Source organism: Sarcophilus harrisii, chromosome 4, assembly GCF_902635505.1.
Source record: "Sarcophilus harrisii chromosome 4, mSarHar1.11, whole genome shotgun sequence".
NCBI lineage: Eukaryota > Metazoa > Chordata > Mammalia > Dasyuromorphia > Dasyuridae > Sarcophilus > Sarcophilus harrisii.
The window spans coordinates 272,099,221-272,114,332 of record NC_045429.1 but is presented as its reverse complement, the minus strand read 5'-3'; the positions used below and the strand labels follow the sequence as shown (position 1 = coordinate 272,114,332).

The following is a 15,112-nucleotide window of genomic DNA, read 5'->3' as shown; positions in this document are numbered from 1 at the left end:
AATGAGGAACCCAGGGTGAGACGGGAGCTACAGAATGCTAGAATTTCAGTGTAGAGAGGGGTTTGGGGGAGCTGCGCGGAGGGAGGGAGGGGTGGAGGCTTTCTGTGAGCAGACAGGAGAGATTTTCTAATACAATCTCTTCATTCTGTAGTTGAAATAGCGGTTGCCTAGAAAAGGCCAGTAACTAGGAATCTTGGTCCCAGGTACCATTATTCCTTCCCAGGACTAGTTATTCACTCTCTGTGTTCCACTTTCGGGAGAGCATCTATTCTATCTGAGACACTAAAGCCCCTCCCTGGCTGCTCAGATGCTATATCAGAACTATTTTATCCAACTCCACTTGCACTCAGGGCAAGCAGAGAGAGTAAGAGATAGAATGAGAAAGAGACAAATACAGAAAGCAGGGAGGAGGAACTTAAGCGCTTTAGATTCTTAAAGGAGCAGGAAAGCAGGCTACAGAAAGTCTCAGAGGCATCCCCAGCCCCCACCACCCAGTCACTCCACCACCTTTAGTCCTAACCCAAATGCACCTGTCTTTACTCTTCGGCTCAGGCTCCCAGCCTTAGTTATATCCCTGAGCCGACTCCTCCACCCTGAGCAAGGCCCCGTTCCAAGAGACTGGACTCTGCAGCAGGTGTCCATGGAGCCTGGGCCAGACTTACTAATTGGGAGGCTTCAGCTCCCTCACTCTGGCTCCACAAGGTCATCCTCATCTCCATCTGACCTTCAGACTAATCCTCGGAGCCTCCACCCGAGCTGTCATTAGCACAGACTCCTCTGCCAGCTCTCCCCCTCCTCATCCCACCCCACCACCCCCGCCTCGCGCCCCCTTTTCTTCTCTCCCCGTGCACATTAATTGCTCATCGTTGATTTGATCTCCCTATTCCGCACAGAGGAAATTGTCATCTTATTGCTCCATTTTCCTCCTGTTTTTTTAATTAGGCCCCTCAGCCTCTCAGGGCCCAGCTTGGGAAGGGTGAGGGTAAAGGACATAGGCGGGGGAAAGTTTGTAGTTTTTAGGGAGGAAATCATTTTGATCTTTCTGTAGATAAAGTCTATAGAAGAGTTAGGGGACTTCCCCCATAAGCTTCATGACCTCCAACCCTCTCCAAATATGCCCCCGAGGTTCTCCATCACATCCAGGACCAGGTCAAGCCTCTACAATCCCCACTTCCTTTTCCGAGTTTCCTCAAACAGACCCAAATTATTTCCTACCCAAATAATCCTTTCCCCAGTTCTTCAGGGATATTAAGACAGCTCCCTTGTTTCTGACATAATGGAGGAGGAAGAAGGCTATTTTAGAAAGAAAAGGGATTTTTCTCTAGCAAAGAGTGAATGGGGAGAGTGAATGTGAGTGCAATATCTTCTACAAAAGGGTTTCTATCGGGTCTTTTTTTGAGGGGGAGTAGGAGTGGAGAGGGCAGGGGAGAAAACTACTAATGGCCTATCTTTGAGGGGTGGAGTAGAGAGGAAAATCTCAAATAGGTTGATAACCTTGGACTTCCCAGTTGGGGACTTGTAGTAGGGTAGCACTGTCTACTCCCTCCCCTTTGTGGAAAGGGACTCAGTAGGAAAAGTGATGTCCTCACCATTGCCCTCTCACCCCTCCACTTATTTCCATAAGACAGACCGAGTTGGGTCAGCGATTTCCCAGTAAAGGAGCACCAGAGGGTAGATTTAGCTTATGGAGCTGCAGCCCGGCACACACCCACACCCCTCCCTTATTCTTTTTTATCCCCTCCAGCAACATCTGGATAGAAGACTAGCATAGAAGCAGCACCATCTTGTGGTTACATTGGAGGAAAGCATCCACTCTTCTCAAACTCCTGCCAGTCATAAGGTCGATGAGCATGGCTTTAGAATTGGGGAGTGTGGATGGGGTAGGATTGTACTTAGGACAGAAGGAAGGTCGTTAGGGCCAGGAATATGGCATGGGGCAGTGGTCCTGTCCCTCTCTGTCCTAGGAGGGCTTCACCTTCCCACCCCCATTTTCATAAATGGGAGTTTTGAAGCCCAACACCTAGAAGAGGGAATTCCAGAAGTGTTCCCCACCCTACCAAAATATTCCCCCCAGAGACACAGCACACAGGGGATATACAAAGCAAAGTGTTTACTAAGGCACAAGGCGGAGGAGGCCAGAGCCTGGCTGCCCCCCTGACAGCGCACCCTAGCCCCAACCCCCCTGCCCTGGCACCAGCCTCCCATGAAGGAGCTGCTCCTGCAGGGGTACAGCCACTGGTCTCCTCTACGGCCCCACCCTCACAAGGTCCTGGGAAAAGAGGCAGTTAGCACCAAAGTGGGGGGCCACTCCAGGTCTGTGGCAAGAGGTGAGGGAGCACTGGGCTCCAGTCCCTCTCTGCAGGGGTCCCAAGTACTAATCTCCACGGAAGCAGGGCATTGCTGAGCCAGTGGTGGGGCTAAGGGTGAGGAACAGGGAGCCTCTCTCAGGAGATGCTTCTGCTCTTCCCCCTCTATATATGCACACTCCCCTTGCAGCCTGGTTAGGGGAAGGGGCCAGGGTAGGAGCTAGAAGCCCCTTTGGAACTCCTGGTATGCTGCCACCTGTCATGGCTGAGCCTCTTCTCCCACACTAGCCCCCCCCCCCATCCTATCCAAGCTGATCTCAGCCCTCAGGGCCTAGCCCTGCAGGTCTCTGTGTCAGGGCAGGCAGACTCTTGCCCACTCCTGCCTACTCCATCCCCAGAGAGGGGGAATAGGGGGGAAGAGTGCTACGGGGAACTATGGGGTCCTAGGGAACCAGGCTGGCCCCCCATGAGATCTCCAGCGCCCCCTGAGAGCTCCAGCTCCCAGTCCCTTGAAGCACGTCCTGCATGTCAGGGGCCTGGCTGGGCTGGGAGGCCTAGAGTTGGGAGCACAGGATTGGGAAGAGTGGGGGAGGCAGGAGTGGGGGAGCCAGTGTCCACACAGGTCGCTAATCACACACGAGTGCAGATTGGAGGGAAGTGGGAGGAAGAGAGCACTCCCCGTCACACGTCCCTAACTCCCAACCCCCCAGGGCTTGTCCCTCCTCCCCAGCTCTGGGGATTGGGAGGGGGATGGCTGGGGTCACAGCATGTCCCCTTCCTCCATGCTGAAGCTGCTACGGCGGCTGCTGGCCTTGGAGGCCTCGGGTGACATGGTGGAGAAGAGGGGGTCGGAGGCCAAGGGCAACATGGTGTCGTCCAGAAGCATCAGATGGTCCAGCTCTTTCTTGGACAGGGAGGGGAAGAGGGAGCCGTGCTCGGGTCCCAGGGGGTCAGGGAAACCCTGCGGCCCCTCACCCCCGCTGAAGCTCAAGTTTTGGCTGAAGTCCAGTTGGTATGGAGACTGCGGCGGCAGGGGTGGGGGTGGGGGTGGTGGGGGTTGAGGAGGCAGGGTCAGAGAGGGCTCTTGGTCAGGGAGCTCAGCAGTGGGGAGCAAGGGCTCCCCCAGGCCCTCCTCACTGGGGAGCTCTTGTTTTACCACCTGCTGGGCCAATTCCGCCATATTAACACCAGACGGGGAAGCTGTAGGTAAGCCATGGACTCGGGCCTGCATCTCCAGCTCCTGTGAGAAATGAGAGAGAGTGGTGGGATTGGGGGAGCACACCCAAGACACCAATTCTGCCTTCCACAGAATGTCAGAGGTGGAAGGGACTTAGGATGAGTACAGTAGGAAGGGCCACAGGATGGATTCAAATCCCATTGACATTTAATTATCTGCGTGATCTTGGATAAATCACCAGTCACCTTGGGCCTCTCTTAAGTTTCTTCATCTATAAAATGACAAGGCTGGACTAAAGGGCTTGTGAAGTCTCCTCCAATCTCTAGATATGTGATCCTAGTCCATATGATTCTGATTTAAGCAAAAAAGGAAAAAAATGGAAGGAAAATTATATGGTCAAGGTCACACCACCACTAAGTGCCAGAGCCAAGATTAGAATCCATATCTCCAAATTGCATACCCTCAATGGATAAATGATCAAAAGATATGATCTGGGCCCAAATGGATATAAATTCATGCATATCATTTGACCTAACACCACCACCACAAGGCATGAATGCCAAAAGGGATTTAAAAAAAAGGGGGGGGGGGTGTCATTTGTTCTAACGTCAACAGTCACAGCAGCTCTCTTCTCAAGGCAAAAAAAAAAAAGGTAATTTAGGGGGTGTCCATCAACTGGAGAAGGGCTCAGTAAAGTGTTGTATGTGTTTGTAATGGAATATTATTATTCTATGGGAAATGATCAGCAGGATGCTCTCAGGAAAAAAAAAAAAAAAAAAACCTGGTAAGTCCTCCATAAACTCAAGCAAAGTAAAATGTACTTTATACAAAGTAGTAGAAATATTCTAGGATGACCAACTATAAATGATTTTGCTATTCTCAGCAGTACAATGATCCCAGACTACTCTGAAGGACTTATGATAAAAAAATCCTATCCATATCCAGAGAAGGAACTGATTGGGTCTGAATACAGATTAAAGCATTCTCTTTTTCTCTCATCTCTTTTTTTTTTAATTTCATTTTTCTTGAAGGTTTTTATTTTCATTAGAGGGAGAAATCTGCTTTCTTTTACAATATAACTTATGGAAATGTTTTGTATAACTTTACATGTGGTTTCTTAATTGTGGGTGGGTATAAGGGAGAGAAACTAGAACTCAAAAATTTTAAAAACAAATGTTAAAAAAAATTGTTTGAAATGTAACTGGGAGAAAATATTAAATAAATAAATAAAATACAATTTTTTTAAAAATAAAGCAAATTTACTAACCAAAAAAACAAAAAACAAATTGTAGACTTAGTGACTGCCCAGGTTCTAGCCCTGAACACCCAAATTCCCTGGGGGTCTCCCAGGAGCAGGAGGGCCAAAGACCCACACTTTGGAGAACATGAGATTTTTCCATCCCAGTGTTAAAAGTCAGGAAGTCAGACCTGAATGCGAAGCCACAACTGCTTGTTTGTCATCTCAAGGCGCCGAGAGTGGTTCTCCAGGTCTCTGGATTTCTGCAGATCCTTCTGCATCCGACGAATATAATCGACTGAAGCCTTCAAGATAGTCCCCTTGTTCCAGCGCACATCTCTGAAAACAAGAAGAGGTCATACACCACTGCTTTTGCCTCCACTGGCCCTGAGAGCATATCTTCTCTATATAAACACTTCTAATCCCTGCTTCCAGTCCCCATCACTGGGGAGGGGCAGAGAACCAGGACCCTCGCTACCTCTAGACCACTATAATAGCCTCCTACCTGGTCTCTCTGCCTCTAATCTCTTCCTTCCCCAAACCATTTTCCACATACTGGCCAGTCTAATCTTTTTAAAATAGATCGCTAACTTTGTCAGTGTCTTGCTCAAAATCCTACTGACTCTAATTAGAATCAAGGCTAAACTTTTCAGCTAGGCATTTAAGGCCCCCAAGAGCTGGGACTGAAACTACCTCTCCAGCCTTTCCTCCCATTATTCTCCTACCTTGCGCATTCCCATCCCTGCAATTCTGCTCAGAATCTTCCTACCCTAACTCAATCCACCATTCCTTCAAGTCCCACTCCCTTTATAAAGCCTTCCATGACTACCCTGCCAGATCTCTTCTTCCTGTGATCATAATTAATCATTACCAACATTTACACAGTGCTCACTGTGTGCTAGGCACTGTGCTAAACATTTTTACAAATACCATCTCACTTGATTATTGTGAACAACGACCCTGAGAAGTAGATGCTACTAATATTTCCATTTTAAGGGTGAGGAAACTGAGGCAAAAAGATTAAGTGACTTGTCCAGGATCATGCAAATAGTATCTGAAGCGAGATTTGAACTGACTCCAGGCCTGGTGCTCTATCCACTGTGCCACCTAGCTGTCCCTATAACTTACTTGGGAGTCAGGCTCTAGGTACTAAGCTTCTACTGCCTGATATGGATGAATGGATGGATGGAATCTATAGTGAGTCTTGATCTCTCAACTAAACAGTAGGCTCCATTCTTTGTATTCCCCATAATCAGGCCCTAATTTCATAGTCCTTGCTTTATCAATGTTGGTTAAATACCTTAATCTCTTTTTTTTTCCAGGGCAACTAGGGTTAAGTGATTTGTCCGGGGTCACACAGCTGGTAAGTGTTAAATGTCTGAGGCTGGATTTGAATTCAGGCCCTCCAATCTTGCTTCCTTGGTCTTTTAGTTTTCTTTTTACAAAATCCTTGAGAAGTCCTGATTTTTTTTATTAACTTTTGTTTTTATAAAATTTTTTCCCTACAGCATTAATATAAGAATGTAGTCTTCATCTAACAAAAAGGGAAACTGAGGCTCAGAAAAATAAAATGGTTTGGCTAAGGTTATATAACTAGTAATAGGCAGAGGTAGGAGAAGAAATCAGATTCTATGCTCCTGATGCTCCTGATGTTCAGTCTTCTATCCCATGCAGCAGCCAAAGATCAATGCCTTGGAACATCACAGCTTCCGATGAACTGATGCTCTCCTAACTCCTAACTTGTCTAACTTCACTCCTGCACTCACCCAACCTCCCTCCCCTCCCCGCCCCCACCAACTCCCACTTCCCAAAGTCTGAACTCACAGGTCATTGGCCTTGGGAATCAGCATGCCCAGTTCTTTGATTCGGTCATTAATGTTGAATCTTCGTCTTCTTTCAACTAAAAATGAAAGATGGATGGGAGATGGGGGATGGAGAGATAAACAGTTAAGGAGAATTAGGGTACCTACCTTCATCCTGTAGCCCCCAGGTCTGACCATGGGAATCCCTAAAGCCAGAGAGGAAGCATAAGCCTGAGACCCCAGTGAAACAGCAGCCAGTCTCTGTCTCTCAGACTACAGGACCATAGATTTGGAGCTGGCTATTGAGTTCAATACTCTTATTTTGTGGATAAGAGAGGTGAAGTAGCTTGCCCAGAATCACATAGCTTAGTAAATGTTTGAGGCAGAATTTGAAGTCAAGTCTTCTTGATGCAAAGTTGAAAACTCCATCATGATCCCTAGCTGCACATTCTATATAGGTTATAGGGTCATAGGATTATAGTTATAGAACTGAAAGAAACCCCAGAGGCAATCTGCTCCAACCTCCTCTTTTTTGCAGATTTGCTCAGGTTCACGGAGACTGTGACTTGCTCAAGCCATCCGGGTAATTAATTGTAAAGATGGAACTAGAAACCAGCCCTCCAAACTCTCAGTCTAGTATTTTTCACCTCCCAATAGGACCCCTGCTGTCATGAAATTCAAGGTGTTCATGTTCCTGCCTCTTTTCTGTCATCTAAGACAGGAAGTCATCTGACACTATAATTTGAACTAATAAAGTTATTACACCTCAAAGGGAAATGAACTTTTATGTTTAAAATGAGTGTATATGTATAACTTATATCAGATTGCTTGGTGTCTTGGGGAAGGGAGAGGGAAGGAATGAAGGGAGGAAAAAAATTGGAATTTAAAATCTGACAAAAAAGAATGTTGGAAACTACTTTTACTTATAATTGGAAAAATAAAATACCATTGAGAGACAATGGCCTTAAAAAAAAAGAAAGAAAGAAAGAAAGAAAAACACCAGTAAGAGAGGACAATGCTTAGTCTTAAGGTTACAGTGAAGATTCATATTTCAGATCTCAATGGGGTAAGAGACTTGGCAGGGAAGGAATCTTCCTTGTTTTTGTTTGTTTTTTAATAAAAATCAAACCACAGAGCATGGAGAAAACAACAGAAAAGGAACTCTGGAGTTAGAAGATTCAAGTTCTGTTCCTGACTCAGATACTCACTAGCTTTATGATTTTGGGCACTCCCTGGACCTCAGTCTCCTCATCTGGGATATGAGGGAGACTAGCTAGTCTCTCAGGTCCCTTCCAGCCCTAGACCTATGTATAACTTTATAAACCCACGTAGACAACTTATGGGGCTGGCTAGCTTCCAGTCCACATTGAATAGTGCATCTAGAAGTAACAACAGCAAATAGGGATGCATGCTTCTGGATGGATGGAATAGGGAAGGAAGTGGGGCAGGGGAGAAGGAGGAAGGGGTCAGCAAGACTTACTAAGGTTGTGATTGTCTTTCTTCTGTCGTTCCTTGGCCAAGGCTCGGCTCTCAGCATCTATAACCAAATGGGAAAGGAAAAAGACAACGGTAATAGGAACTCTGTTAGGAACTAGCAATAGTAAGAGGAACACTGACTATGAGTACAGGGGTGGGAAGGAGGGGAAAGACAAGCTAGGGAAGGGATTTAGGAGGCAGAGTGAGTCTTAAACCTGTGAGCTCTCTCTTCTGGGCCAAGTCAGCAGGGCAGGAGCTGCTAGTGACACCTACAAGGGAGGCCGTGACCTGGGGGTCTCCACTGTACACTGTCAGATGGCTGCTGGACAGAGGCAACTGTGGGATAAAGGAAAGAAAACTCTGCGTGAGAACCTCCTTCATCAGAGATTCAGGAAAGCACAGCTATCAAAAGAAGACCATCTCAGGGGAGGCGTAACCAATGATGACTTCAGAAAATCAAGAGGGAAAATCATGCCTCCTCAGCAGAGGGATGGGAGACTATAGGTATGGAATGAGGCATATATTTTCAGACATGGCCAATGTGTTGATGTGTTTTTACTTAACTGTTTATGTATTACAAGAGAAGGGAACTAGAGGGAGAGAGGAGAGTTATTTGAAAATGCCACTGAAGGAAAAAAGGAAGGAAGGAAGGAAGGAAGGAAGGAAGGAAGGAAGGAAAGAAAGAGAGAGGCAAGGAGGAAGGACAGAAATAGGAAGGAAGGAAAGAAGAAGGAAAAAAGATAAAAAGAAAAGAACATCATTAAAGAATAGAGAGACAGAGAGACAGAGAAGGAGTGGGAAAGATGAATTAAACAAGATCATTTTAGGGAATTAGACAGCAAATCTGAGTCTCAGTGTTCTGTTAAGAATCTAAGATTTCAGAATTTAGTGCCTGGAAAATGACCCAATATTTGCAATGCCAGACATTAATGGCCAAGAGATTAGAGACAGAAATAAAGGTCCTATGTACTGAAATATTCATAGCTGCCCCTTTTGTGGTAGCAAAAGTCTGGAAACAAAATAGGTGTTCCCATACTGGACAATGGTTGAATAAATCATAGTGCAGAACAGGAATTATATTGCTCCATAAATAATAAAAATAAGAGGAACTTAGAGAAACATGAGAAGAAACATGTGAACTGATGCAGAGAAAAGAAAGGCGAATAATATGTATAATGACAATGATTACAAATTTAAAAATTACACTAAAAGTCAGTAGAACTCATCTTAAATGCAGTAACCAACATGAATCCTAATGGGCAGAAGAGGATCCTCCTCTAGATAAAAAGGTAGGTGATTATAGAAACATGACATTGTATATGTTCAAGGCACTCTTGCTGCATCAATAGGTTTGACCTAATCATCTTTCCTTTTTCACAAGAAAGATTTGTGGGTACTTTTTTTTTTGTTTGTTTGTTTTTGACCTCCCTGTCATTGTTGCCCCATAAAAGAAGCACTGAATCTAAGGGTATAAACTAAGTCACCTTCCAGGTATTAAATTCTAAAATCTTCAGGTTGGTTGTTGATAATGTATGTTTGTATATGTCTATGTGCATGGGAGAGGGAGGTAGAGGAGGAAATAAGCAAAAAAAACCAATAAAACAAACAAACAAACAAACAATTCAGTGTCTGAGTTACCCTTTAACTGGATTTCCAGCCTTTATTTTAAACCCCAATATTTAGGAGCTCTCTGGTTGTACCAACAAGTTCACACAGTTCAAAGACAGGAAGACATGCTCAGCCAGGGTCCCAGAACAGATATAAATATACACATGCATATACATGTACACACACACACACACACACACACACACTTACTCCCTCCCTCTCCAGCCTTTCCAAACTCTCCTAGTTTCTAGCTCAGGCCCAAACCAGCCCAAGCCAGTTCTGGGCTGCTAACCTACTGAGCCTGACTACTTCCAGCAGAATTCTGATTTTCCCTTTGCTGGCATGGGCCAGAGGCCAGGAAGCCTGGGGACAACCAGTTCAGCCAGGTGCCCAAAAGCTTAGGTATCAGGGATGAGATGCGAAGACCTGTATGGGAGGGGCAGGGATACTTCCTGAGGAAGGGGAGAACCTCAAAACCTTGCCTTTCTGGGCTGGTTGTTGTTTTATCAAATCCTGTCTTTTTTAAGCCTCACAAATCCTTTCTGGGATAGGGAGAGGCAGGCTGATATGATTTACTGCCATTTACAAATAAGAAAATTGAGTTACAAAAGAGTCATTTGCCCAGGGTCACAGAGGAAATTAGTGTCAGAGCTGGGACTAGAACTCAAGTCTTCTAAATCCTAAATTCTTTCCAGATCTAGACGTCCTTGGATATCTGAAGAACTTGCACCAGTTTAGCTATCTAAGGGTCTGATCCCATGGAATTGGATGGGAACCACGCCCCCCTCCTCCCACAAAGAGAAGACCACCTGCATCCACCCATCCATGAAGCCAGGAATAGACAATGGGTGCTCCTAATGCACTCCCCCTCTCAATACAGCTAGGCAAGTCCTCTCTGTCTCAAGGAAACACAGTATTTAATACTGTCTCCATGTCTTTGTCCATGCTTACCCCTTTATCTCTGATTCTCTCTCCCCCCTCCTCACTGACTTTCCAAACCTTCCCTCTCCTTCAAGGCTGGCTTCCAATCCTACCTCCTCTGGGAAGGCCTCCTCCTGATCTCCTCCAGTGTGCATTGAGTTCCCTCTTCTCTTAATTCTTATAGTATTTATAGGCTGAGCCATATAATCAGCCACTTAATTATATTTTGTATTTTTCTGTTTGTCTTACGTGGTGTGTGGTAAATAGAGTGGTAGGAAGCACACTGGCCACTTATTATTTGGGTGACCTTACGCAAGTCATGTACCTCACTGAACATTAGTCTCCTCCTCTATAAAATTACAGGGTTGGAAATTCTGTGACTGTCTCCTTAGCAAGCATAAACTTAAGCTTGAGCTTAAGGGCAATGTCTTATCTTGCTCCTGTATCTCCCCCTTCCTCCCCGGCAAATATCTTGTACCTACCCACTGTTTGTCCCACTCCCACCCTTGCCCTGGTTATCAATACCGTGTTGGGCATCTGAATCTCTGGATTGATGTATCCCAGGACGTCATCCAAGCGCATGATGTTGTCAATAACATCATCGAGCTGGAAGAAAAATGGTGCATGTAAGTCATATGTCGTTGGTATCTCCTACTGGGAGAAGGATGGATTTGGAGTTGGGAGGGGCCAGAAAGGGCAGAAATCTGCCTATAAAGCAGAGATTAAGGGTGGACAGATGACAACCAGCCAGTCTATTGCTCTGTTCAGTCTTTTTCCATCCAGCCTAGCTCCTTTCTTCTTAAAGCTAAGAAACTCCAAGGGAATGGACAGATTACTTGGAGAATCTGTAGGTTATGGTAACCAACCTCCACCACTAGGAATCCTGATTAACAGTTCCTAGAAGACTGTTAGGGCAAAGTCTTTATCTCCTCCTAACTTTGTGTGTTCCTCTAGGGAGCTTTGCTGAGAGGCAAGCTAGCTGGTGCAAAAGTCAATTACTGGATACAGTAACTGGCCTGCAGTCAGGATGATCTGTATTCCAATATAGCTTGAGACACTTATGAATCATGTGACCCCAGGCCAAGTCCTTAAATTCTGTCTGCCTTAGTTTCCTCATCTGTAAAGTGGGAATAATAATACCACCTACCTGCCAAGGTTTTTGTGAGAATCAAGTGAGAATATACTACAATGCCTGGCATATAGTAAGTGACTAATAAATGCTTGTTCTCTACTTTCTTTTCTTGCATATTAAGTGCTTAATAATTGCTGAATTGAATTCTCAGCTCAACAATCTGACTCAGCAGCCCTACAAACTGATAGGCTCCAAAACTGCATTAGTGGAAAACGACATCCAGAGAATAGGATCAAAGAATTCCACTTTATTCTGCCCAAGCCAGGTAACAGTTGCAACCTCCTCTGAAGCACTACATTTTAAGAAGGTCATTTGACTAGCTGAAATTCATCCAGAGAAAATTGACTGGGACAATAAGGGGACTTAAAACCAGGCTAGAGTGAGATCAGTTGGAGAAACTTGGAATATTTATTTATCATGAAAAGGAAGGGAGCCTGAGGCAGAGGAGAGAGAAGGCCACAGTTTTCAAGTATCTCAGGAGTTGTGTAGGGAGACTAGAGATATGCTATATTTGGCATGAGAATGACGAAGAAGGAGCAATGGGTAATTTGGAACTGAACCTATGATCTCACTGAGACAGGAAATTCCAAGGCCAATATCAGAAAAAATTTCCTAAAAACCATTGTTTTTCTTCCTTCATTTCAAAGAGGACCAATGACATGTGATGTCCTGACTTATGCATGAATTGGATTTAAATAAGGCAGAGTTGCACAAAGATTCACTTTCTCTTCCAGAGTCATCACGGTGCACTGACAAGACAAAAGTCAAGATGACCCAGTGATGTGGTATATGACCTTGGCATCTTGGATATTTGATCAAGCCCTGAAGTACCTGCTTCAGACACTTTCATGACTGTTGGAACAAACAATTCTCATACCCCCATTCTCCTAGAAACAGGGCTGTCCAAAAGCTGAATGAGCTTTCTCAGGAGATTCGAGTGTTCTAACATTAGAAGAAGTGGCAGGAGCCCAGATGGTCACTTCTCAGGGATGCTATAGAGAGAACTCCTGTAGAAGCCCAGACAGAACTAGATGATATCTCTGAGGTTCCATTCAATACTGAGATTCATCTACTGGTGGACCTCAGGTTGTTATCATGTCATTGTCACAGCAGTGACATCACAACTCAGCTAGGAAGCCAAGTGAATTTACCATTCTCCCACCATCTTCACTCTTACAATCATGACTTTCAGAAGATCTTGAAGGACCCCACTCCCATACTTTACTCAGTGATCCTCAACCACTCATTTACCCAATGCTTTGGAAGCATGTATTAATGCCTGCAGCCCTTTATCAGACTGGAAGTTCCTTGAGTCTAGGAACTGTGCTTCTCCCATAAAAGTAGAAACTATTTGAGAGCAGGAACCAAATTTTCCCCATCAAATTGTGAGTACCTGTTTCGGCAGGTACCCACAGGAGACCAAAAGGTCCCTAAGAGTAGAGACTGTGAATGTCCATATCAGACTAGCTGTCCCTTGAGAGCTTCCTTCATGCTCCCAGGAAGCCTTATATTGATCCCTGAACCCAAACAGCTTATGATAGTGGCACAAAGCCTGACTCACCTCCCTCTCTGGATTGGAGCCGATATTGAGCATAGCCATCGGGCTATTGGGGGCACTATTGCCTGCAGAGGAAGAGAGCACATGGCTGGCCCGGACCCCAGGAGAAGCAGCTGGAGGAGGCTTTGGGGAGCTCTGAGCAGGGCTGATGTGAGCAGCAAATTTGTTCCCATAAGTCTCAGACAAGTATTCCCGCACTTTCTGGTCTCGTGACTGTTGCAGATGGTAGCTAGTGGGGTTTTCCAAATATGACTGTACCTACATCCCCAAAGAGAAAGGAGAAGATGTCAAGGGAGTCATGAGCCCCAGGAGGGACAGTATTATTCCAAAGATGGAAGGGATTCATCCTGGCCAGGATGTACCTTCAGGACCTCTCCTGGAACAGGAGGTGGGGACTGGAAGTGCACTGGGGTGTTGATGGCTGGGGTGGGGGGTCCTGGCAGCTGCTGCTGCTGCTGCTGTTGTTGCTGTTGCATGTAATGCATCACAGCCTGTTGTTGCATACGCTCCCGCTGCTCCTCCTGCTGAGCCTGCTCCCTCATGAGCTGCATCCGAAGGCCAATTCGAGAGGCCATGGCAGGTGGCTGCAGGTGCCCGAAGGCAAGCTGGATCCCTGTGGGAGAAGCAAAGGATCAATGGAGTTCACAGGAACAGCACTATGGTAATGCTTATTTAAACAGTGCTTTATAAATCACTTAACAGACAATCCCTTGTTTTAACCTCAGACTAGCCCTATGAAGCAAATGCTGAAATTATTCTCATTTTGCAAATGAAGAAACAGATCCATTTAACAGAGGTTAAATGGCTGTATTTGAATTCAGTGGATAGAATGTCTGGCCTGAATTCAGGAAAACCTGAATTCAAATCTGGCTTCAGACACTTATTAGCTGTGTGATCCTGGGCAACTCATTTAATCCTGTTTGCCTCCATTTACACATTTGTAAAATGAGTTGGGGAAGGAAATGGCAAACCATTCCAGTATCTTTGCCAAGAAAACCCCAAATGAGGTCATGAAGAGCAGGACATGACAGAAAAATGACTAACAACTTCCTAAATCCAAGGCCAGCCTCAGAGCCCAGGACTTTCCAACTAAGTTTAGCAGTCCGTAGGAGGCAGGATAGCTATAGCAGAAAGAGCAGTGGGTCTAGAATCAAAGGACCTGGATTCAAGTCCCAACTCTGCCATTTCTCTCCTATTTGACTCTGGGCTAGTCACGACCCCAGAGCTTTAATTCCTCCTCTCTAGAATAAGGGGCTTGAAATTGATGACCTGGGAGGTCCCTTCCAATTCATTTCTAGTCCTCCTACCAAGATGATATGCACAAGTTAGTGCTTAACAAGAGGCTAATGTTTAACAATGGCCTAAGGGGCCACTGCTATTTAGTAATCCGGGCAGGTTTAGCTGCAAGAGAATTCTCTCTTTAAGAGGCAGAAAGTTTCATTGAAACAAATCGATCAGAAAAAGACATACATAAGCAATTTGGTTTAATTGAACAAACTTTTATAGAATACTTAATGTATGCTTAGCACCAAACAGAGGCCTTGGCAATAACAATAATAGTTAGCATTTAAATAGTCCTTTCAAATTTGTAAAGTGCGTTGTAAATATTATCTCATCTGATTGTGGTAATAGCCCTAGGAGGTATTTGCTGTAATTATCTTCACTTTACAGATAAAGAAACTGAGGCAGAGAGTGATTAAATGACTTGATCAGGGTCACACAATTAATATGGGTCTGAAGTTGTTTATTTCAGCCATCCAGATGCTTCGGGAGGCTCCTTAAATATTTCTACATCAGATCGAGAGCTCCTTCAAAGCAGGGCCTATGTTTCTATCATCAAAGAAAACAAAATGAGGTAGAGTCCTGAGTTCAAATCCAGATTGGGCCATTAATTA

General features: G+C 45.1%; 1 protein-coding gene across 1 annotated transcript in view; it reads right to left on the bottom strand.

Moving 5' to 3' along the window:
• Positions 1-2,095: 2,095 nt before the first annotated feature.
• Positions 2,096-15,112, bottom strand: part of TFEB (transcription factor EB) — a 78,645-nt gene continuing 65,628 nt past the window's right edge. Inside the window, exons 2-9 of the mRNA XM_031964887.1 lie at positions 13,580-13,830; positions 13,221-13,475; positions 11,053-11,133; positions 8,214-8,334; positions 8,003-8,059; positions 6,545-6,620; positions 4,912-5,059; positions 2,096-3,546 (exon numbers count right to left, since the gene is read on the bottom strand). Of these exons, the coding sequence (XP_031820747.1) occupies positions 3,067-3,546; positions 4,912-5,059; positions 6,545-6,620; positions 8,003-8,059; positions 8,214-8,334; positions 11,053-11,133; positions 13,221-13,475; positions 13,580-13,792 (1,431 nt within the window). The 5' untranslated portion in view covers positions 13,793-13,830 and the 3' untranslated portion in view covers positions 2,096-3,066. The remainder of the gene's footprint in view (positions 3,547-4,911; positions 5,060-6,544; positions 6,621-8,002; positions 8,060-8,213; positions 8,335-11,052; positions 11,134-13,220; positions 13,476-13,579; positions 13,831-15,112) is intronic.